The sequence below is a fragment of the Bombus pascuorum genome, chromosome 9 (genome assembly GCF_905332965.1).
Source record: "Bombus pascuorum chromosome 9, iyBomPasc1.1, whole genome shotgun sequence".
Lineage (NCBI taxonomy): Eukaryota > Metazoa > Arthropoda > Insecta > Hymenoptera > Apidae > Bombus > Bombus pascuorum.
Window position 1 is genome coordinate 5,639,567 of NC_083496.1, and position 24,759 is coordinate 5,664,325.

At 45.8% G+C, this 24,759-nt stretch overlaps 1 protein-coding gene across 3 annotated transcripts in view; it reads left to right on the forward strand.

The window, feature by feature from the left end:
* The window catches only part of LOC132910811 (homeobox protein aristaless-like), a 62,642-nt gene extending 43,506 nt beyond the window's left edge, over window positions 1-19,136 (forward strand). The window contains exons 2-5 of one of the 3 annotated variants that reach the window (XM_060966849.1): window positions 5,706-5,824; window positions 5,909-6,114; window positions 12,957-13,002; window positions 16,491-19,136. In XM_060966849.1, coding sequence (XP_060822832.1) covers window positions 5,706-5,824; window positions 5,909-6,114; window positions 12,957-13,002; window positions 16,491-17,081 — 962 coding nt within the window. In that variant the 3' untranslated portion in view covers window positions 17,082-19,136. Of the gene's footprint in view, window positions 1-29; window positions 498-5,705; window positions 6,115-12,956; window positions 13,003-16,490 lie in introns of those variants that run through there. The other 2 variants (XM_060966848.1, XM_060966846.1) reach the window with 2 other exon arrangements.
* Window positions 19,137-24,759: the final 5,623 nt, after the last annotated feature.

Genomic DNA, 24,759 nt, shown 5'->3' on the forward strand with positions numbered 1-24,759 from the left:
CTGTTACACGTCAGCTACGATCGGTTAAGTAATACGCGATCATAGTTACAAGTAGTCGGAGCTTGTGTTTGAAATTTATCGTCGGTACTGCGAGTAATTATCGGTTTCTATAAAACTTTTTCAACGCCTCGCATGCGCGCAATTTTCCACGCATGAAGACCGTGATACGCCAACTGGGGAAGCGCAGCAACGCTGCAATTTAGTAATTAATGGTGACATTGCGGATAATTAACTGCCGTAAATAATTGTAATTGTACTTAAGTTCTATCCGTTGGTCGCGACTATGCTGACGGGGGAAAAAAGAAAAAGAAAAAAAGCGACGAATACACCGTTGCGTGTTCTTTACTGGCAAACCTAGCCCATCTTCATCGCGGTCGTCATCGCCGTTGTCGACAGTAGCCGAGTCCGGTCTCGCTTTGTTCAAGCAAGGATGAGCCTGTTCTTGGAACCGCTACGAGGACGAGAGACTAATGCACGTAACGACAAATACGACACATGTACGTACCGTATTATATAGCAAATACGATTAAGAGAAATACTTTGAAAGGTATTCGACAAACGGTAGGGAAAAATGGAACCGATTGTTATGCTGGCAGGATTCGAGCGTAATTCGCATCGTACGATCTGTGAAAGTTCATTGAACCGATCGTAATAAGAAACGAGAGGCGCTATCGGCAATTTATGACAAGCCAGCTACGGGTTCCCGTAGCTGTGTATTTAGATGTAGATTAGGATGCGTGCAATTATGTTAGTGCGCTAGTAAATTGCACATCGGTGCCCAGCGTGATTTATCGTGCGTACCACGCACCTTTCAGGATCGGCTTAATGATCGTTTGCAGATCATTATCAGCAATCGACGTAAAGAAAGTTACGTTCGTCGAATCAACCGAGACCCGCGATTCTCGATTATCCGAACACCGATAGACTAGACTTTGAGAGATTCGCGAACGCGCTTTTACCAGGCGTCGATTCTATGACTTCTCGTCTTTACGACATACCATCGCGTCTCACTCGAATTTTTTGCTCGGTTCAAAGATCACCTTGCTTCTCGTTAAGCATTAATATATTACACGCAATTTGTAATAAAACGATTACGCCGAGTAGCGGAGCATGGATCGGGCAAAAATATCGCCCACAGCCATTATACGTGTCCGATTATCGTCTACGAGAATCATTAACATCCTCCTTTCGATTCGAAATACGAGCGGAACGGTACGGTTTAACAGGCAGTACGCGCGGCCAGCAAAACGGATAATCCAGCACGTACTGCTGGGCTTCGCTTTTATTCGCCAGTTCGGGACATAGACTCCCTCTCCTCTCTCTCTCTCTCTCTTTCTCTCTCGCGAGCAAAAGGTTCCTTTGATATCCGAATGATCGATGATCATCCAATTTTCCTGACGTCGACAAATTATTTCAACGCTATCTCTCTATCGTTAATTGATTTTACGGACTTCAATCGTTAATCCAGCTTACTCCACGTCTAATGGAGTAATTTGCAAATTATAGTCGTGCCGTCTCGAGATTTTCATCAGAGTCGGGAAGAACGAAACGCACGATCAACGTTACAACACACCGCGTTCCAGGAATTAACCAACGCGCCACGTAATTATCGTTGGATTTACCTCAAACGAGCAGAGTTAGAGGTAGCGCGCGGCTAATTTTTTAATCGTTTCGCGTATATAATGTAAGTCTAGTAACGATCACGCGTACCTACAATTTGATGGAAGGTTGAGCCGGAATAAATCGCGTGTGCCCGCAAATTGAATCGTTCGCTCGAGTCGTAAAACGAGATCGCGTTTTATTACAACTAGAAACACTAAAAATATGTTACGCGATTCTTGCCCAGATAAATAAAATGGTATCGTTCTCGCGGTAGAGTTAATTACTGGAAAGCAATTGTCTACCGACTTATTACGCATCTAACAACGAATGCATACAACTTGGTGCGTTCATCGTTTAATCACTGGAAATGCTTTATTACCCAGCAAGAGCAACGGTTACGAACATCGTTTCCTTTATTACGGCAGAAAATTGCGCTCTTTCCTATCGAATACTTTCGTACGACGTCTTATCGAACGAGAAAAGACGTAGTCGTTCTTACGTAAGATAAAACTCCTAGTCTTTTTCTTTCAACGGTCTGCGAAAAATCAAACCGATTTATAACGTTGAAACCGAATAACGAATCGTGATAATTCACGGCTACTGACAGACGATATTACAAAAGAATCGTCGATGTTTCGGTTGTTCGTTACGCGATCGGATCAATGATGTAACGAAGTTTGAGAACATCCAACTGTGAAATTCGATCCATTAACGATCTAATTGAACGTTATTGCATGTTGAGGATAAACTTACGATAATTACGGTATAACCGTTGGCATCGTCGATCGTTTCTCCGCTCGAATTCGAATGGCGTTTATCGTCGCAGATGTTCCATGGGAAACTCTCGCCAGTTCGACACCCATTGGACGCGAATAAGAGAAATAAGAAAAATTCGTTGTTACCAACTTAATTACTTCTTACGATCGAGTGTAAGATAATTCTCGTAGTGTGCAACGTTAGGTAGGTAGGTAGATAATGTAGAGGTAACACGTGTGTGTGTGTATATATATATGTATATATATGTGTGTATATATATATATATGTGTGTATATAAATATATATATATATATGGAAGTGGTTATAACAGGGACTCGGCTCACTCGTCCCTCTTTTCTTTGCCTCGTCTCGTCTCGCCTCGCCACGCCTCGCATCGACACGGCTTGAGCGTTCGCCTCGCCTCATCTCCCCTTTTACATCTTTTAATACTTCTGCGCGAACCTCTTCATTGTTGCAATTACTATCGGCCAGTCGATGTATTATACGGGCTAATTAATTCAGTTGGAAAGCTTAAAACGCATGTGCGGGCGTAACCTGCATCCGGAAGGTAAATATCAGCGGTTATCGGGAGCGCTATCGCGTGAGCAGCCAGCGGCTACAAAGGATCGCCGATAATTCGTAATTGCTTGTTATTATCGTGCCGAGAAATCGAACACGTTCAACCGACGCCGGTTCTTGTCACAGGATGCATTGATGCGTCTATTAGCGAGAATTTGCAAGTATGATTCGATGCAAAAACATCTCCTTCGATGTAACGCGTCCCGGTACGCCGACGTCTCGATTCCATGATTCGTACGCATCAACGCACTCTTCGGAATAACGATGATTTTCTGCGCTGTAAATAGCTCTATCGTCTCATTCATGTCGCCCGCTCGTCGCCAATTTTTCATCCGTACACCCCCTTATTTACGTAGTTAACCTGTTACGCTTTTTGCAAAGTTGGATTCGCGCGAGGAACAGTCGCATCTCGCGATACGTACTATCGTGCGAAGAAACGCAGGTTTTTGCGCGCGGATGCAAGGGATCGCTATAGAAAATCGTGGAAAATTCTCGAGAAGTTGGTAACTGAAGATCATCGTTCCAACGTACTGTACGCCTATTATAACACATCCGCGAGAAATATACGCGGCCTCAATGAGTCGGCTAATTAGTTTATTACGCCGCGTTAATTTGTATGCCCATAAATCGCGATCGTATGTACACAGAACACGTAATGTACTAAATGAATGTGTATACATGTATAGAAGTTGACTGTTTCAAACACGTGCAAGGCTCTTAGTAGAGTGTAAATATGACAGAAATGACGAACAGAAAATACAAATATGACTAGCGAGATTTTCAAACCGCTCTCCGGGAAATCGTTCTATCTGAACCATCTAATCGAGCGTGACGCATCTAATCGGGTATTCGCGATACGCTGTAACTACTCTCGATTGACCGAGTGGATACGAATTAACATTGCAAATTTTTTAATACGAACGATGAATTAATAACGAGACAATTAGAAAAAGGCACCAACCGAATCGATCGTCGGTCCAGCGAACTTTTCCTTCTTCGAGTACCGGTTATTCCGGTTTCTTTTTTAATTCGAGAATCAAAATTAGACCGGAAAACTGATAAAAATGTGGAAAAGAAACGAGTCTCTCGTCCCGACGAAGGCTCTGCCGGGTTCGTTCGGGAAGCTGAACGCGAGGGCTTCTCTCTCGAGTCGGGGGAATCTCGAGTTTGCGCGCCGGCCACGAACAGTCGCTTCCTCCCTCCGTGAAATTACAGTGTTTACGCGAATTAGATTTCGGTTTCGGTAATTTTCAGTTAATAACGAAGCGAACTGGCCAACGAACGAACGAGCATTAAGTGCGGCTTCGAGCCCATTAATGCTATTATAATGTAAAAGGCTACCTACGCGTTCCTCTCTTACTCTCCTTCTCTATCTGCGAGCAGCCGCAACACGAACCTGCATGTACGATGCTACGCGCATTCGATGTTTATGGCGAAAGCTAATAAAAATGAAAAGGAAACTTTGCCAGCCTTAGATCTCGCTTATCGTTCGCATTACGTTCAGGCTACCTGCATTATAAACTCATTTCCGATAAATCGGCCCAAATAAAAACAGCTGCTAAAGCCTGCACAAACCGCTTTGGTCTATCCTTTTTTTCCTTCTCTTTCCTCTTGCTGGCCGCGTGCCGTGCCTTGCTCTTGCTTCCACGACTTTGATTTCGAGCTATCGTATCGAATCGCCAAAAATCAAATTTTCTTTCAACTCTTTAAATTCTACATCGATTCGCGTTTACAGTGCACGCCGGATAATGACAACGATCCGCGAGTTTCTAACCATCTGTTGGTGCGACGAGATTTCAATAATATTGAATCAAACGGCAAAAGAACTTGACGAAATTTATTAAGCACCGAAAACCGGTCCGAGCAGTAAAATACCATTGCAAATTACGAATGGGAATTATCAGTAGCAGCTTGTAAGCACGCGGTAGGATCCTTCGGCTGCTATGTCCATGTATCGATCGCGCGTGAAAATGATTCTGGTCGTTACAAGCAAATCGAACGCTGTTACATGATCACTCACAGCATCGAACGTGCCGAAGTGTGGGCTTGTAGGGATCATTAATGCAGCAAGGTCGGTGAAAGGAACGATAGCTCCGTCCTTCTCCGTATCCCTCTGTCTCGGTGTCTCCGTCTCTGCGTGTCCGCGTGGTCGTACATATAATCCGATTCAAAAACAACTGACCGATCTCGAGCGGTGAACGATCATCGTTTAACTAATATCGGCGACACCTTGATAACCGTATCTTCTAATTACGCGATTCTTTTTAATTTGACGCGCCTGTTCTTGTCGATCGTCGCGAACGCCGCCTGTCCGCTCGGTTTGCTGACGCACTTTTGAAATAACCTATATCGTGCGTCATATATCTGATTCTATTTCTATGAAGGTACAGTGGCTGACATTGATGCTAGGTGAATGGTTGGAGCACTCGCAATTTCCATTAGGGATTTCTCCACCTTTTAACGGTGCCTTGTATCGAAATCAACGACGGTAAAAAACGCGATTCAAACGAAAGAAATTGCATCGGCTCGCAAGAAGCTCGTCTCCGACGGAAGCTAAACCAACAGGATTTCCCTATCCAGTCGGAGAATCCAGTTTAAGACACTGATAACTCGACACGAACGTGTACACGTTGCCCGTTAAATTCAATTGCAACGGTCGCAATTCGTTGGAAAATAACTTTCACTGACTTTGCATGCGAAGATGGAGCGGGTCTCTGATAATCAAGTGACAGGGTGATCCACGAATAAAGACAACTTTCTGATCGCAGATCATTCGATACGAGGAGGAGGAGGAGGAGGAGGAGGAGGAGGAGGAGGCGGCGGCGAGCACGCTGTCCCGCAGACAAGTCCTGCGAGCAGCACGAGTAGCTCGAGCCAGGTGACTCAGGTGAGCCTACAACAGGTGAGCCAACAAGCTCACCAACAACAATCGGTACCGCCACCTACTACGACGACACCTCAATCTACTCAGATGGGAATCTCTACGGAAGAGGTGAGGACCGAGGAAGAGAGCAACCACCCTAGAGCAGCGCCGACCAGCCCTGAAAGTGAAACCGAGGTCGACGACTTTGCACCGAAAAGGAAACAACGCAGATATAGGACTACCTTCACCAGCTTCCAATTGGAGGAACTCGAGAAAGCTTTCTCGAGAACTCATTATCCCGACGTGTTCACCAGGTAAGTCCAGTAAAACCGATACACGCAATGCTGTTCTTCCAAAGTGGCGTTGCCAGCGAAAATGCGGAAGCGCTATCGTCTAATATCTACCAGGTTGAAAATATGGAATCCCCGACGTGTTTCCTATCCAAATTGTCCTTCTTCGGTAAGCGTCCGGGACCGTCTGTTACGGCTGATAAGAAGCTCGTGTCCCTCCTGGAGGTCTAGGCTACTCTAGACGATACAGGAGGTGTCTAATCGCGTTCGCCAAGTTTCCCGTGTAACGGGATCAAGATACGGCAAGAAGTTGCAGCGCCAGCTATTAGCTGCTATCGAGCCGAAATATTTCGTGACCAGCGACTCCCGTGCGCTTTTCATCAACGTTTACGGAATCGTTTCAAGCGAAATTAGGATCCTCGGCAACGGCTTGTCCTTCTATTCGAAAATCTGCTTTTTAATGGATTCCATAGTCGAACGAATTTACGATGTACAGGTAGACCTTGAACGTGGTCGTAAAACAAACCCGGGTGTTTTACTCGTGTGACGTACATCTTACGGAATATCGAACGACCTATTGTCAGTAAAATTCTCTCCGTAATTTTTCCGTCGTTCTTTTTCCTCGAACGATTTATATTCACAGCCTTCTGGAAATAGCGAAAGGAGTAACTCGGGATATAGGATGAAACGCGATACTAGAAAAATTCTAATTCCCACGATGATGCATGATCGACGAGGTTGTTAGCGGAATCCGGGAAAGCTCGCGAGAACTATCGATTCAGGGAAACGGTATATACGCACCCATCGATCATCTACTTTTCCCGTTAGCGCGGATCGTCTTGTATAATTCTGTTGCGCCGCGTCAAAACCATGGATTCGCGTTATTAAGTTCCCGGCCGTTGGATCCAGTTGCATAGAGTAACGTGTCGGCAACGGACTGTAGCGCAATCTATCCGAGTAGCTTTTTCTTTCATCTCCTTTTTCTCTGTAGCTTCTTTCATAGCCTGGAACACCCGGTAGGTAACTAATAGCGGTGTAATCGCTCGTAATAGGTCCAGTCCTGCGGCCACGGTATGGGTTCTCGTAATTAACCAACAGGGGATATGCAGAAGAGCGAGTGTACAGGTATACAGCTAAGGTGTTCCATTGATAGAATAGACGCGCGATTAAAATTCGCTACGAATTCACAGCTCGAAACGGAGAAAGAGTTGGCTGGTTGAGACGTATGCTGACTGTAGACGCGTTGACAAACAGCCGTACGGCAACGATGCAACGAAATATTTAGCAGTCGTGCAACGAATATTTGGCAGCCGTAACGCATGGATACTTTGAGTAAAAATTTCAAGGGCTATCTTATTATGGCCGTGCCGGACAGACGAGTGGACCCGACTGCTTATCGAAAAATTCCAAGTCCAGGCTCGCGTCTCGAGATAAAGCCTAATGTCCGTGGCATCTCGACGACGTGAAACCCGTGTCTGATCCACTCCTCTCCGACAACTGCCGACTACTTTTACTTTCTTCGGAAAACACCGATGGTAAGGTTAATTTTGCAATTTCCGAGGAGAGCGCGGCTAATAGATGGCGTGGCTCGATAAAGAAATCGATCAATTTTTGTACGTAATTTCGCCTTGCCAGCGTAATCCACAGTTTCGTAATCGTGGATCATTTCCTCTTCGCGTCAAGTCGTGCCATATCTTTTTGCCGTTTTCATATAAATTAATCCCTACCTCGGTCGTACGTTTCTTGCTTCTCCTCTCTCGATACCGTGTTGGAGTATTAATTTCACACTAATTGGATTTTATGGTCGCTTAGGTTTATTGACTAGCTGACCGAGAGGAGGTAAGCCTCGCTCGATCGCGATGCATATTCATTAGGTGCTTTTACAGAGGAGCGTATGCGATTGGTTCTATCGAAAGCTACTCCGATCCCATTGCCGATTGCCTTCTCCACGCAATTTTCATCAAAATGGAAAAGCGCTTCGTGAACGTGCGTGGCTTTAAAATGTCGATCGATCGTCGAACGTCTCGAACGATCGAATTGTCCCGATCAACGAGGTCAAAGAAATCTGTACGATGAAATATCTAGATACGCGAGGATGTTGTAAACCTTCAAACGCAGCCACTTACTTTTACGAGCTCTTAAGATCTAATTTAGATTAGAATCGTGTGGCTCGAGCTACCGTGCCTCGACTAATCATCCGACGGAACTCTCTTCTCTTACCGGACAGAATAGCTCGCTATTGGTTTTCATTTCTTTTTTTCTCCCTCTCCTCCTCTGGCTTCACTCCGTTGTTTTTATCGCGAATAGACTTCTAGGACGAAAGCGAAGATACAAATGGAGAAAAAGAGGCCCCGGTTCGTATATAGAGCTGCAGTTTCACTTATAAAATTTATCGTTGGTTCGAAACGCGGTTTCAAAGGATCCACCTGTTTCAGAAAGGGCAGAACACGGTTCTCGGTAAATCATTCCGAAGAATACCTTTATATCCGTGGGGTGGGCCGGTGGTGAGTTTAATAAGGATGATTGTTTCCAGTGATCCGTGGAACGGAACCAGTTCCACGGATCTCTGGCTACCTTCTCGATCCTGTCCTTCTCTTCGTCCCTGCCCACCTCTCCGCCCTTCTCTCCCACCTTTCCTCTATACCCTGTCCCGGCTTGTAACTTCTGTCATTAATCGACCGACGAGTCATGCTCCCGATTAGAAATACCGCCAGCCTCTTCGTCCCGTTATTCGTTTCTTGGCAAATGAGATTAGTGGCCCTGTGATCGCTAATTAGAACGACTCCACGCTCGAAAATCAACGCCGCGGTCGTCCTCTCTAATTTTCGCTGCTTCTCTTATTGTTCGTTTCGTTATGCGAGCGTAATCGACGATCCCGTTGCGCTTAATCCTTTTTTCTGCTTTTTCGCTTTAATCGCAGAACCGAACTTTTTGCGAGAACTTCCTACCCGACCGACCCATCTTCTTTTCCACGATTCGCGGCCGAAGCGTTCGAAAGGAACGGACGTCGGAGGCTTCTAGAGAGACTCGTTCGCGATTCGATCGACGACAGTGTAGCTAATCGGTAATTGGCCCTTCACGGCGTACGCGTGTTAAGCACATATTACGCACGCATTTCGCACGCATTACGCGACCGGCTACCGACTATCTTTTCTCTTTCTCTCTCTCTCTCTCTTTCTCTTTCTTTTTATTTGTCTATCTATCTATCTATCTATCTCTCTCTTTTCATCCCGTCTCCACCTAACGCGATCGAAGCGCTCAAATCGAGACGAAAAGGCAGGTGAATTTCGATGGTTTATACCCGCACGACGAGACTTTAATTTCGGAACATCCCGTTTCCGTTATCGCGATTACGGCGAATTAATTGCCGTGCTATGCTTTCCTTAGGAAAGCGACTGCCACGCTACCGTCGAAATAGTCCGTAATGCCGTGTCATTCCATCGGTAATTGCCGTTTCGAACACAACATTCTAGCAGCAGTCGAGACGTATGATTTATACCGAGATTAATGGCAAATTCCAAGGGTTGTTCGTTGACCAACCCGATCGTTAGAGCGGAGATGGATTGCATCGCATTATGCACGGATATTACCTCGTAGCTACCAGCTTTTCTATCGTCTTGCACGACACAGATCTGGCACATTCTGTACCTTCCTTCGCGGCAGCGTAAAATCATCGAGCGCCGCGCCGAACGCATCGCGATGCACGTGTCCTGGCAATTTGAGTACGCTCGAGCCATCGTTTGATTGATATCCGGTTGCCAATGAAAAAAAGACGGACAAAGCAAAGGATGGAGCGAAACGAGGAAGAGGAAGAGACCCACGAGGTTGGAACGAGCGATCCCACAATCGCGCAACGTGATTGCGTGGCTCGTCGGATACCTACACGTCATAAAATGAACGATAATGATAAACAAAAGGACAATTTTATCTTAACTTTCGAATTTCCGTGAATCGGTTGATCGCTGGATCGCGGACGGCGACAATCTCGAGCATGTTAAACAATAACGACCGAGGTTGCGTCACGAGCGACAATCACGAACTCGCCAGTGCACAGCGGCTAGCTAATTCAACCTCCGAGGTTAATTAGATAATGTAATTGTCCGGCAATTACTCGAATTACTCGCGCGCCAAGCCTCTCTTGACTATATCGCCACACGCCACTCGCGCGATTCCATATCTCTCTCTTCCTTCCTCCCAGTCATGGTTTCATTATCCATCCCTTTCTCGCCTCTCCTTGATCGCGTACGCCACCTATCATTTTCCTCTTCGTTCGAACGCGTATACCAGATCCATAGAGAAACACGTACGAGGCGAACGTACACGATATCGCATTGAATCGTTACAAAATCACACGTGTACTCCAGTCGAGGAAAAAATTTGTTTTATACTTCGCGTCAGACATCGTAATTTCGCATTAGTTCTAATCTTTTATCTAGCTTCGCGATATTTATTCATTATTCGTCCCAGAAAAACATAAAATATTAATGAAGCGAAACGAGCAACGTAACGAGATCGGACAAATGCCTCGGGGAAAAATCACGAGTGTAACGCGAGAAAATCGGTCCCCGTGATTTCGTTGAAAAAAATTGTTGCATACGTTACGGTGAGTTTTTTTTTTTTAAGAGAGAGAGAAACAAGGATCTGATAAAAAAAGAAGAAGAAAAAGAAGAACGAAACGACTGGAGTGGAGTCGAGGCGAGAAAGATTGCAGAGAAGCTCGCGTTTAATCCGCTTAGCGGCTGCTTTGATGGAGAGCGCTTGTTCTATCACGATGAGATTGCGAAACAGCAGTTCCGTTCTCGCATTGGTTCCGAAGTTGATTGCGGCCGGTTGCCTGTTGCATCAACATCGCGTCCTATCGTAAGGAAACTCGAACGTTTTACTTCCTCTCTTACGTTCATACACATCTCGTTCGCACGATCGCCAACGTTATTAACACGAGTTTTAACCTCGATGAAGGAAACGAGCACTTTTACGATACAAATATGCCTGACGTCATCGCGTACGCTCGTTCAGGTCGGAGATGGATGAGCCTGTTAAAAAATTACACAGCGATAAATTGCACGGAGGATTTGTGAAAGAAGTTGCACAAGCCCGTTAACTCGAACGTACGACTAATCTCAGACGCTGTGTGCGCCTCCCAGAGTACTAGCAACTAGCACATTTCCCATGGCAAGGACATCGAAGAAGGGGAGATACGTAATAATAACGATACGCGAATCGAGGATAACCGAGTCGCAGTGAACGGCGGTTGTAATTAGGGACGCCCGTCTAACCGCGAAATTTCGTGATCTTATTAAATCCAGAAGGACGTTCGTGAGTGTGCCGTAGAGAAAAAGGGAAAGGCTAAATTATTATTACTGGCAGGCCAAGGTGCTCGCTGGGATCTCGAGCGTTCTTCAGGACTCTGCCGAGACACCGATTTTATGTAGGATCTTTAAATATCGATCGTGAATGGAAACGAGAGTATTAAATAACCGGTCTTTATTCACACGTTTTTCATTAAAATTTTCCCTTGGTTCGCCGTTCGTAGAAATCGATATTACGAGCAACTTTGCCTGAGATTGTGCGATCGAAACATATATCGCGATACGTTAAAACGAACAGAGTTCCAATAACCATCTACTGAGTGGAATATCATCGTTATATACGTACTGACCCGATTTCATTTCCAATAAAACGGATGGATGATTCCACGTTATATCCGGTAGAGGTGAAAAGAAGAAACGCGATGATAAAAACGGCATAAATCAGGGCAGTCGATCTTGAAGGGTTCGCCCGAAACTCCCTGTAATTTCGGGCGGGAACTAACTGAAACGAAGCTCGTGTACTCAAATGCGCCTAAACACGAAATTGAAGCGAAGCTGATCGAAAGGTAAGAGGGGCAGCAGCAGCTTCTGTGCGCGATATAATCACCGAGATTTCCTTGCGATTTCGTGGAACATCTGGGCAATTTGCGTGCGAGATGAGAAACCCCGCAGGCCGTCTAGCGAGACAGCCGTTGCAAGATTCGCTTTTGCCTCGGACACCGATCCGTAATCGCTGGTCAATCCTTTTCGAACCTGCAAAAACCTTACAGATCGAGAAACGAAAGGCTTCCGGAATTTTGTTTTGCTTTGTTCGAGCGACGCGCAACACACGGCTATATCGATCGGTTATTTCTTCGACTTTTGCTTCACGATCACGTGATAGAGCAGTTCAAGGAATCGATAGCAAAAGGAAAAAGGAAGACCGAAGAAAAAATATTGTTGTAGAAAAATGAAGATAAAGAACGAGAGAGAGAGAAAGAGGAAAATGAGGAGCAAAAATGCCTACTGATCGTTCGTTTCTTTGCGGAAGTACTGACAATTTCGTTACATAAACAGTTGTACTTTACGATCATTTTATGACGGCTAATAATCATTTAATTTATAGTAAATAATGATATGCGCGTAATAACGTCGACAAACAGAATTGCACACACATGTAACTTCGTTAAATATGTATGTATGTAAGACCAAGATACGATCTACCCTGGCAATAGTGAATAATTATGAAAATGTTGTGCTACAATGCGTTACACTCGTCACATTAATTTATGCGAATGGCAATCGAATTGAAAAACCAGTGTGTTGGAAGATTTAATGCAATTAATTGATATCTTACTAACATTCTAATTAGTTTAATTAACGTACGATTACTTGTGTTACGGAGATTCTTAGTCTCTTTACTACAATCATTCACGACACGATCGCCATACGTTTAACGTCTTAATTTTCTTAAAAGTATACAATTTATTGCGGCATACGCTCGTAATTATCCGGCCACGTTATATATCACTTCGCTAACCTTGCAATTTCTATCTCTTTTTTTTTTTCTGCTTCCAGGGAAGAATTAGCGATGAAGATCGGTCTTACGGAAGCACGAATACAGGTTAGTAAATCGTACGTCATTTTCTCCTCTATTTTCTTACTCCAAAGTAATATTAACGAATTTTGAATAGAATGTCGTTTGAAATGTTTATTCGTTCGATCATCGTTATGCAAAAGAGCTTGTCGATATTGGTAACTTGCAACTTATGACTTTTATAAAATTCTAGTAGCGATATTAATATTTTTCCCCCGATAATTCTGATATCAACGTAATTGAGTATACCGTGTGTAAGATTTACTAGAATGACGAACTACCTCGCAGTCACGATAGACGGAAGGAACACGAGCTGTCAAGAACAGAGGGCGAGAGTATCGTCCGGTAATCGTCTGCGTGACAACGGCGCGCGTCACGTTGGCAAGCAGAATGCGTCCGTAAAAGTTCGCTGCTCGAACAACCGACTAATTCGCTCAATTAGTTTAATTTATTCTCGGTATTTACTCGGTCTCGCCCTTTCCCAGTTCGCCACTCGGACGTTCCTTATATAGCGGTCTCCTCTTTTCTCGGCACACTTTTTTCGTCTTTCTTAAGCGCACAGCGCGCATTTGTACGCGTCTCTCTTACGCCATGGAAGTCCACGCTCGGTACTTTTCATTATACTTGCAAATATGTCTCCATCCACCGCAAATCGACGATTTATTTCGAGTTTAAAGTCATTATACGAGCACACGCCACGAGAATCGCCACGGTATCGGGCGATAACTTCGCTACTGTGCTAATCATTTTCAAGAATCCGCCGAAACTTGTACACGTCTCCCGTTTGTCTAAGGCGTTGTTTGCTCATCGAAAAACATGCACTTGCACCCCCTTGTAGGTATTTGGACAGCTGGTGTAATTCGATCGAGATCAAAGATCGACGTTAGATCAAAGAAATAAGTCGTTTATGGTACATCTTGTAATATGTATACTGGCGATAATTTCGAGGTGTCCAAATACATGCGAACATACGCGTACATCTATCCAAATATTCAATCAACGTTAGTTTAACTAACACGTCGTCCGTGTTGAACAGCAATTTTGATCTATGTTCTCGTAGACGCGTTGAGAAATATTTCAGAGAGTATTAATTCCTGGTCTATCGTAGAGTATAATTATTTAAGGAGGAAGGTTTTTCGTTTGAGGAAGTGGTCGTGGTGCCGCGGCCAGGGATAGAAGCAAGAGAACCGTTGAAAAGGGGAGAGATAGAGAGAGAATGTAGCCGGCGTCCGCGTAATTAATGCGGCACGATTAAGCACGAAACGACTAGGTTCCGGCGGCGAATCGTGGTTACGTTTTGTTTTAAAAGCCACAAGTCGGATGTTTAGCTCCCTGCTGGGGGCAATCCTGCTCGCTGTGGGGGGTCCTGGCACCCGACCCCCCACACCCCGTCACCTTTAACTCTCCATACGCCTAGCAACGACTTTGCATGTTCCACTGTGTCTGTCCGATCGTTCGAATCACCCGTGGAACACACGCGTTTCGTTCTCTTCTCTTCCTATTCCACTCTCGTATTCTCGTTTTCTTTCTTTCGTGTTCCATGACCGAATATACCAGTTCCTATTGCGTAATCCTTCTAACCGATGTACATATTACTCGGTCTCGTTCGTTCTCGATTAACCGAGAATTCGATAGAAAGAAAACGTCACTCACAGAAGTTGCCACTCGTTTTTCTAGTGCGTGTGATATCATGTAAGAGAGATCGAAACTTTCGAGGGAACAAAAGAAAAAAAAAAAGAGAACAAAAGAAGGAGAAAGGGGAAAACGATTAGTTTGGTAGTCCACACGATCCATAATCTCACGAGTCACAGAATACTTTCCTCGCGTCGAACGATCGATCGAATCGATTTTCGAATCGCCAAGTCATCCCGAAATATCCTTCCATCGATCCCATTCCCTTGCCTATGCAATGACGAGGCTCCATCGTCGCCGATTGTACTGGGAGTGTCTACGGTCTACATGTTCCGGCGGTTCTTTTGATTTCCTAGCCGAGAATAAAAATATCCACGTGAAAGAATCTTCCTACCACCTCGAGACGAGGTATTTTCCAATCCAGCGAAGAATCCTCGAACCGAGTTGAGCAAACAATCGTCAAAGATAATTTGTCGCGTGTGGCTAAGCCTATAAAACCGTACTTCGAAGGAAATTGCCTTCCTAAAGTTTTCTACTCGAACTTGAATCGCGTCGCGGTTACGAAACGAACGCGTACAAAGTATCTTCCGTGGATTCGTCGTCTTGTAGAAACGAACAGATGTTTACTAGAAGAAAGCTCGCGATTATCGAACCACGTTGGGTCGTCGTCATTACGTTCTGTCACGAGATATATGAAGGCAATTTGTTCGAGTGGAACCGTTCGTCTCGTTTCTGCGAGGCTTCTCCACGATAACGTGAAATCCGACGTATATACGCGTGTTCGTGTTCGAAGCACGACACACGAAATCGACCTAACAACCGAAAAGGAGACTGCGGAATTAAAGTCCGTTAAAGAAACGGGGGGAGGAAAAAAGAAAGAAGAAAGGACTCTGGGAAGAGAAGGGGATTGCGAGCAGGGAAGACGAGGGAGGAGGAGAGCTTCCGTTGAACTGATTAGAGCTCGAGTCTTCGAGGAACCTTCGCGATGGAATGCGCTCCAATGGTCGACGCATCACGAACGATATTTGTTTCATTCGTAATCGTTTGTTCGATACAGCTTACACGCCGCTCCCGAAGGCCCTTCCGTTCCCTTGAAAAATCGTTGCTCGGTGTAGAAAGAACGAACGTGATTTGATTTCTCGCGTTGTTTCTCGCGAGAAGAACCAAGGTTCGATTTTTGCTCGTCCAGCGGATCTTTCTCGAGTTTCGAATTTTTCGGACGGTAACAATGGGCCAGAGGAATGCCAGCTAACGGTTTTACGATGGCCGATATTTCGTTAATTTTGAGGGGAAAAAAAACACAAGGGACTGGGTAGGCGGATGGGTAGGAATAGAGGCGAGAAGGGAAAGAGAAAGGAACGAACGGACAAAGATCACTGGCTCTGCCTCGCAGCGATCGTCGGTTTCCTTCCATCCTCGACAATAATGATACACCGCGAGTTTCCTGAAAAAGGGAGAATACGTCGCGTTAACCAGAATTCGCACTTCCACGGTTCGCCAACAACTTTCAGAGAACGAAGTAGTATTTGCTTTCCGACCCGGAATCGGATGAATAGGTTTCCTGAAACCGGACTTGAAATCGATTCTTTCGATCGTTCCCCGGTTCTTCGTCCTTCGACCCGGTTCCTTGAAACGCATCGACGAAACAACGGACGATATTCCAAAAATAGACATACTCGGAGGTAGATCGGTTCCAGAGAGTGAATGAGAGAGATAGAGGGGCGAGAAGGGGAGAAAAGGAAAAAGGTAACGAGCGTAGAAAAATCGTCATTATCGTAGATGGTTCGGTAGCGTTTAAACGTTTAAGAGGAACAGTCTGTATAAAGACAAAGATGGAGGACGAAGAAAAAGGTGAGAGAATAAAATACGCCGTTTGGTTACAGGTTTGGTTTCAGAATCGACGCGCAAAGTGGCGGAAACAGGAGAAGGTTGGGCCTCAGGCGCATCCGTACAATCCGTACTTGGGATCAGGTGCGCCACCACCATCGGCGGTCGTAGCGCCGACCTTGCCGAACCCTTTCGCCCACCTGGGCACGTTTCCCCTGAGGAAACCCTACGACGCATTTCGTTACCCACCTTTGGGTCACGGACCGGTCCTTCCCGGTAGTTACGCCGCTCATCCCTATCATCGCGCGCCGCCACATTTGCTACCACCTGGAATGCCTCTGCCTTACACGTCGGCCGCGTCCTTTCAAAGTCTCCTGGCGAACATATCCGCGGCGCAGAGGCCGAAATTGGTACGCGGTTCACCACCTCCGCCTCCGCCTCCAACGGCGCCCGCGATCAGTCTCGCGCATCCACCGGTTCCACCGCCGCCGCCGACAGCCAGTTCACCGCAAGGTTCGCCCACGGGTAGCGTCGGACTGCCCGACATCGACAGACGAACCAACAGCATCGCCTCTCTCAGACTCAAGGCCAGAGAATACGAGCTCCACCTGGAGATGCTTCGCAAGAGCGGAGATCTCATCAGCTGAAGCGACTCGCTGTTCTAAAAACAGCTAGAAACTGCGATTCCATCACCGGTGCCTCTACATCTACTCTGATTCATTGATCCAAATCACCAACCACGACGATGGTCGTCATCTCTTCCCGTCGAACCGCTGTTTCCTTTGACCCAGATCGAGCAAACGGAGCCAGTGGAACGGAACTGCGTTGAAAAACCTGAAACGCGACCTACCATGCTGGCGTGGCCGATGCGACAAGTGGTGGAAAAATTCACTCGTAACCTCCGAGATACGCGTTCCCTAATGCGATCCTGCCGACCGATACGAAGTATGAACGTCTTCTTAGGTCCACGCTTTCGTATGTTTCGTAAAAGATACGAGCCAAAGAAGTCGCTGCGACGTAGCCGACCACTTTGTAATTAATCGCGTGTACGCGAAGGAAGGTTGAACAATGGTTATCCTTCTTTCACTTTGTGATCACTTTGTGCCTTCGTTACGTAATATCTAATCTTAGGAACGCCGGACTCGATTGTATTTCAAATTGCGTGCCAGCGATTATCGAGTTAAAGAGGTAAACCGAACGCGATCTCGGGATACTTGTCATCGTCTTAACTATCGTTGGCTCTTATGGAATTCGAAGACTCTCGGTAGACTTTAGGCAACACGCTTCGTGCGACAGATTTCTTGCAATACACAACGCGAAACCAACGATTCAAGCGTCGGTGTCTGCGTTGACAACTCGGGCGACCGTTTAGAAACACTCGCAATTAGTAGACGAGTTTTTTGGCGGACGTTGGAATTGTCATTGCTCTTTAGCATGGACCGTGACCCAATGAATCAATGACTCAAGCGACAGACAGTTTTTACGACATCGTTCATTAAAAGAAGGACGATATACCTGTCCATGTACAAACACGTTTCTTCAACCTTTCTCTTAATGTCATTCAGAATACCGACTCTACGTTTAGACGATTACGGAAAGAACGAAGAATCAAGCGAATGTGTTTCTTCGTGTACAATAATGCGTATAATATGCAGTAATGGTGAGGCAATGTTTCGAGCTATAACATACGTATATGTATAGTAGATATATTTACGCGAAGTGATACGGAATGTCTTTCAAATCTATCTTTCGGCGATCGTGAAAATTTAGGATCCCGCGAATACAGTTTTCGCCAAAACAACGGCAAGTACCCCTTTGTGATTATGGCTCGCGAGAAGCATCCGACGAGAAACACCGGACGAGAACATACGGAATTTTCATGGAGTTTTCAAATGCGTTCAACGCGAATTCGATAGATTTGAAAAACAATCGGCGAAAGGATCGAGGACGTAGTCGCTCACCGTGTTTGGCGAACCGAGAACATCTACTTGCGATTATAAGATTATTTTTAAGCAAACATCATCGAAAGATGTCCGTCCAGAAAAATACTTGGCTACGCGACAAGGACTTCGCTCTCGAGTATATTTTTAACCGTACAAGATTTTTATCGTCAATATCGAAATTGTTATGTTTTATTTTAAGAAGGAGAGTTAACGTTTCGAACCAATGAAATTGTAAGACGCGAGTCAAAGGATTTTTGGCGAGATATTCGTCCGATACGAACGAAATTATTTAATCTCGGTTATTTCTTTATTTTTACATAAACCGTCGTACGCATTTTAGATAAGAGAAGATACTATTTATATACGCGTTCTTTAATTCTTGAATGTTCAACGACAAGTTATAATAAGTTTTACGACTGTATAAGTATACCTAGTTGCGTAAGTTACCTGTAAATAATTAACGACGTAACTTTGTGAGGGGATCTTGCAAATAATTTTCCGACTGCGTATCGCACGACAATATTAGACTTTTTTTTTTCGAAAGTCGTTTCAGAGGAGCGACGTTCCAAACGTTCACATCGTACCATAGCGAAGAAGAAATATTACGATTCCTCGGATGTTAGTATAAAGAGTGATCGAAGTTGTGACTAGGAATTATCAATCTATTCGAAGATCTTGGATAAAACGAAAAAAATACAACGTCGTTCAAACGATCTCTCGTTTCATTTTCCACGAGTAAAAACGAACACTAGATTTCCAGTTCATTGTATTTCATTGATCCTTTTACCTTCCTCTTTTTACGACAAATAAATCACTGCAAGGCGAAAGGAAGACAAAAAGAAAAAGAGCAAGCGGAGGTGGCGAGCGGGGCAGACAAAAGAAAGAAAATGAACGGCGTTCTTTATTATACGAACCCTTTCTATCGATTATCCAATGATATCGATATTCAACGAATAAAAGCACGCGCGACATGATAAAAAGTATTTAATTTATAGGTTCGCCAACTTCCTGAAGGAAAAAGAAGAGTATGCTATTCCCTTGCACATATATTATAATTCTGGTTAGGAGTTTTCAAGAGCTTGCAACTCCTGCTCGACTGACTTATGACAAGTAATTCGCGCCCAGGCACGCCCGTCGACGAGTTATTTAAATATTTTACAGTTTAATGGAGTCCCAGACCATTAATGCGCGTCAGCTAATTAGCGGCATCGTGAATACCTTCGTCCCCCTCTGAGTGCTAACGATCTTCAGGTTGATAAATCGAACGATTACCGACAAAACGATCCGCCGATCAAAACTGACGCAGCCTTAGGTACGCTGCTTCGTTCGACTCGACCATATGCTCTGATCGAACTTGCGTGCTACACAGGGTTTAAGTAATGTCTCGCGAGCTCTCCGGTGAACTCGATCGGAACTAAACGCATAACGGACGCGCTTTAATCACGCGTTTTACTCTTTAACGCTCGATCCAACTCGGCGCGATCTAATTTTCTGAAAATATTACCTGCTGAGACACTGGATTATCCGCTGTGCGTATAATCGTCTTTCTCTTCTTTTTTCTTTTTTCACGCGTACGTGTTCTCCGGATGAAATCCAAACAACCGAAAGGACAGTTCGAAAACGACGAAGGCCGCGATGCGTCGTTCTTCAAATATCAATCACGTTGAACGATAATCGGGACGTTGGAGCGTTCGATTGTAAAAATTCGTTGAGAAAAAGTTGACTCGATAACGCGCGGCGAACGATAAGAGGTGGACGAGAACGAGTAGAGGCGTGTCCCGATGGTGATCGAGGTTCGATCATTCGAGCCGCGTGATCTGTTGATCCCGCGCGATCGAGATGCAGACCACGCAACCACTCGATCCCAAATTCATCGTGTTGGCCTGGCCATTAGCAAATTACTACGGTGTAAACAGTATCGACGATGCCTGCGGGTACGTCAGCCTACGTGCACCGGTCTACGTATGCATACGTAGATGTTTATACGTCGCAGGGATAGTGGAGAAAGCCAGTTAGTTAGTAACCGATCATTATAGCGACGTTTTACACCGGCTCTAGCCACCTAATAACTGTCTACATCGGAATGAATTTAGCGATCGGTAGCAACCGGCTTCCAAACCGGCTACGTTCTCCAAAAAAGAAATATTAGACGGGTCGAAAAGAATGTGCTCTCGAAACAGTGATTTGTTCGATACCAATTTCCAAGCTGCTGCTAGGGTTATACACGGTCAACGATACCGTAGATAGTTCTTGGTCGACGATACCATTCCGTTCTATTCCTCTCACAGAGTGGTGTTCGAATCCCCAAAGAGAGCTTTAAAATTAACTAAATGCGCGATCGTTAGAAATTTCTTACGATTCTATCGTTAAAAAATCGCTGACTACAACTGGTAAATAGAAACCAACCAAAAGGATGGATTTCGTTAAGCAGGTACTTGAAAATATCGAAGGAAGACCAATAGCTCGCGGAGAGGATAGCTGCTCATGGATCTATTCCATGATATTGGAAGAAGCTTTAAAAGCAACTACGTAGATGCAGATTTTTTAACCATTTGATTCGAACAAGGAGGAGGTCTCGCGATTACGAAAGAATCAATTTTGCCAGAAGGTACTCGAAGCCACCGAACGAAGAGTAATAGCTTTTGATTTTCGTCTGGCTGAAATTCATAGGATAAAATATTCCTTTAACCGCATCAGGGAGCCGCGTTACTCCTCATTTTCTAAATGCTGCTCGTTTTTTCCCGCGTCCACTCACGCGGAGCACGCGTAAGGTTTTATCCGGTTAACAATCCCTAATTGCAGGGTTTGCTGTAACTAACTCGGTTAACGTGAAGGCCCCCACGATGATTCTCCAGCTACGTTACCTATCATCGCGATAGATGCAGATTAAACAGCACCTTAATCTCAGACTTTGCAAGCTCGCTCGAACCTCGCAGACCTCCCTTGTGCTCCCTTATAGTTCGTTTAATAGGGTCTAACGATAGGGAAACGGTTTACGACAGAATCGTGGCCCCCATCCCGACATTGGCCAAGGACCTCCAACTAATCGACCGTAATCGTTGTTCCTTCGATTATGTCTTGAATTATGTCTCCAATTTTATAATTCGATTAGGCCATAAGGTGTCGAACGTTTCGTTATACTTTCGATTATCGTCGACTAACAAGAAGTTTGTGGCATCCGTTCCGAGATCCGTTCGCATCGTCGCGATTGCTCTGCGGTTTCTTGTTTTCCTTTTTAAATTCGTCGAAACGATGGATACGGGAGAAAGAGTAAGTACCTACGATGAAATAGAGGCACGTAAAAGGCATAAAAGAGACGCGAAGAACGAAAGGCTTGCAGAGAAGAGGCTTGAATGAGAAAGAGAAGAAGGTGGAAGAAAAGAAGACGACGACGACGACGAGGAGGAGGTGGACGACGACGAAACCGACGGTGGATGAAGAGGAAGGAGGAGCGGCGAGACTCCGAGATGAGGGATGTACGGCGTGACGGTCTAATTGAGGCCTTCTTGATTGCATTTACACCGCTGCACGGCCTCCTGTATCCCAGGTATCCAGTATCAGTCTTCTGTAGCGGATCCACATCATATTTGGCCCTGGCTTGGCTGCTTCTGCTTCCACCACACCGCTTCCTTCTCTCTTTCATACCTCTCGCCTCTTTGCTCTCTTTTCTCCCTTTGCTTCTCTCTTTCCATACCCCTTTGCCATCTTTCTCGTCCTCTTTCATTTTTCGTCGAATCGGCTCCTTCCACATCGGTACGCATAATACGTGTGTATATTACGCACATTGTGTAAATTTTCTCGTTAACGTCGACGCATAACACGAAAAGGAAAATAAATGCAAGGGAAGAGGATAATTTATTCATCGGCAACCATCTCGACGTTATCTCGCGATCTCGCTCGTTCCTTCTCCGTATTCTTTGTTCTTTCACCAACGAGCGGCTATTCGATAAAGCGTAGACATCGATCATCGACTAAACGAGCCAACGTCCAGGTTCGACGACACCGAACGGGATATTAAAACGGACGATCATAGCCAGCCACGCGAGATTTACGGAATTTCGGAATGTCCCGATATTCCCCGACATACGTGATCCGATTTGACGGTTTCGACGATTTGAAAGACGGTCGAGTTAAAAAGTCATCGGGCGACCAACATGTTGGACGGTCGTTTGAAAATCGGACAGCGTTTTTAGTCGAGGGGAAAAAGGAGGCGGTTGGAGTTTTGGAAGTTTACACGCAGGCACGTCGAGGCGAGCAGTTCCCCCGACATGGCATAAAACGCGCAAACGCCGCCATTAGTTACTGGCACGGTCGCGGAATGCTATCCGGCCGGAGCCTTATTAAGCCCATTACGTCTTAATTTATTTCCTTATTTGAAAAAAGACACGGCCACGAGCACGACCACGACCACACCACCGTTGGAACCGAGAAATAATGATATAATTCCGCTCAGGCGTCTCGTGGTATTTGCATTCGATCGCGTCGGTGGATATGTAACCCCACTGAGTCTATACGATAAAACTTACGCGTGTATACGTCGCCGCTGATAAATAACAAACGCCCACGATTACCCTAAACGACCCCTTTCGTTTCGAAGCGACGCTGACACTCTACTCGATTTCCTCGCCACTCGCTTCTACGACATCGATGTGCAGCAATGTGCGCACAATGTTCCTTCGTCGTTCTACGCAACGAGGAACTAGCGGTGGTCGAGCCGTGTGCAAAGCTGTGGTCGTGATATTGCTTGCGGTTTACGCATTCTCTGTGAGAAAATCCTTCGTTCGGGTGTCCATAAACCTCGCCGAGAAACTTCATCGTGGCAACTCGAGTACATTGAAACTATTTCCGTTCGATCGTGTTTCTAATCGAGAGGCGATCTCAAAGAAAAATCAAAGAGGCCCGAGAACAGAGAGAGCAACAACGCGTGAAGATAATTGAGTAAAAAAAAGTAGCTCGAAAGAGCGAGCATAGTAAGCGGTTTGTTAAGGATAATGTGGGATCGCGTGAAAGCTTCAGAAGCGACGGCGATTGACCGGATAAATAAATATTCCGCGACGGGATGACGTGGCAGGAGGTTGCGGTTTACGCCCTCGGTGGGAAAGATTGCTTGTCCCGCGAGCAGTATTCGCGTTCCACGTCCTTGTTTGCAATTCGCCGCGTGGTGTTGCGTTATTAGCGTAAAGGGGCGAGTTAGCCGCAATCGCGATGGTAATTTGCGCGTTTGCCCGTCAGTGCCGCCGAGTGGAATTGCGGTGTCGCGTTACCTTACGTGATAATGCGACGCACCATAAATCTACCCTGGACGGTGTGTTCGTACGGAGGTAATAACGTGAGAGAAGCGGACGTGCGAGCGGAGAGAGTCCCGGTGGTGTGATGCTCTTTGGCGAGAGAGCGTACGCGTACAACGAGAGAAAGAGAGAGAGAGAGAGAGAGAGAGAGAGAGAAAGAGAGAGCGAGGGCGGTCGTGACCGAGAGCAGATTGTTCGGTTTGGTTGGGGAAGCCGGTCGGGAATTCGGTGATTGTTCGTCGGTGGCTTCTTGAAATTAAGCGTCATTGTTTAAGAGTGAATTCATCTTGATTGTCGATGACTAATGTCCCGCGGCAGCCACGCCGAGTGGCACGAGGATGGATCACAGCCATACAGGAGTCCGAGACGAAGTCCCTGGAATGGTATACGCCGAGACGAGAGACGGGGGAAGGTATCGGGACGAAGAAGAACTGCCCCACCGGCACGTGAGAGCTCTTTAACGAGCATCATCAATAACGCGTACCGACGTTGAAGAGGAAACAAAAAGGAGCTTAGAGAGTCACGGACGGCGGACAGCGCGAGTCCCTCGCTATAGATCCTGGTAAATGGTGTTAATTAGTAAATTTGATTTAAACCCAAACGAAGCGACCGAATAGGCGGACAACCGTTCACCGGGGATGATGTACGACCTCCGCGAATTACTCGTCGGCTCGTTTTCTCTCTGGAATCTCGCCCCTTTTAGCCACCGAACGATCGAGAATCAACGACCGATCGAGTTCTTTCTGCGAGTTGAACCGGCCGGCGTTAGCCGTGTTCGTTTCATTCTCCGTGCGTACGCGATCCAAAAGAGCCTGGATCCGAACGATTCGCCGGCTCGCACGATCCGCAACGCAAAAACGAACGCGTCCAGGCGTCGAACGCGACCGCGAGACTCGAAATTCGTACACCTGCGAGAAAATTGAACCGCTCGCTTTCATACGGCGCGCTGATGTCCGTGGGACGACCGGTTGAATTTTGGTAATGACGCGTTTGCTACCGTAGGGTGGAAGAGGGGATACTCTTGGAGGCAAGACAAAAGGAGGACGAGAGAGAAATAAGAAAAGGGGTTGTTGGATCGAGAAGCTCTCGGTGAA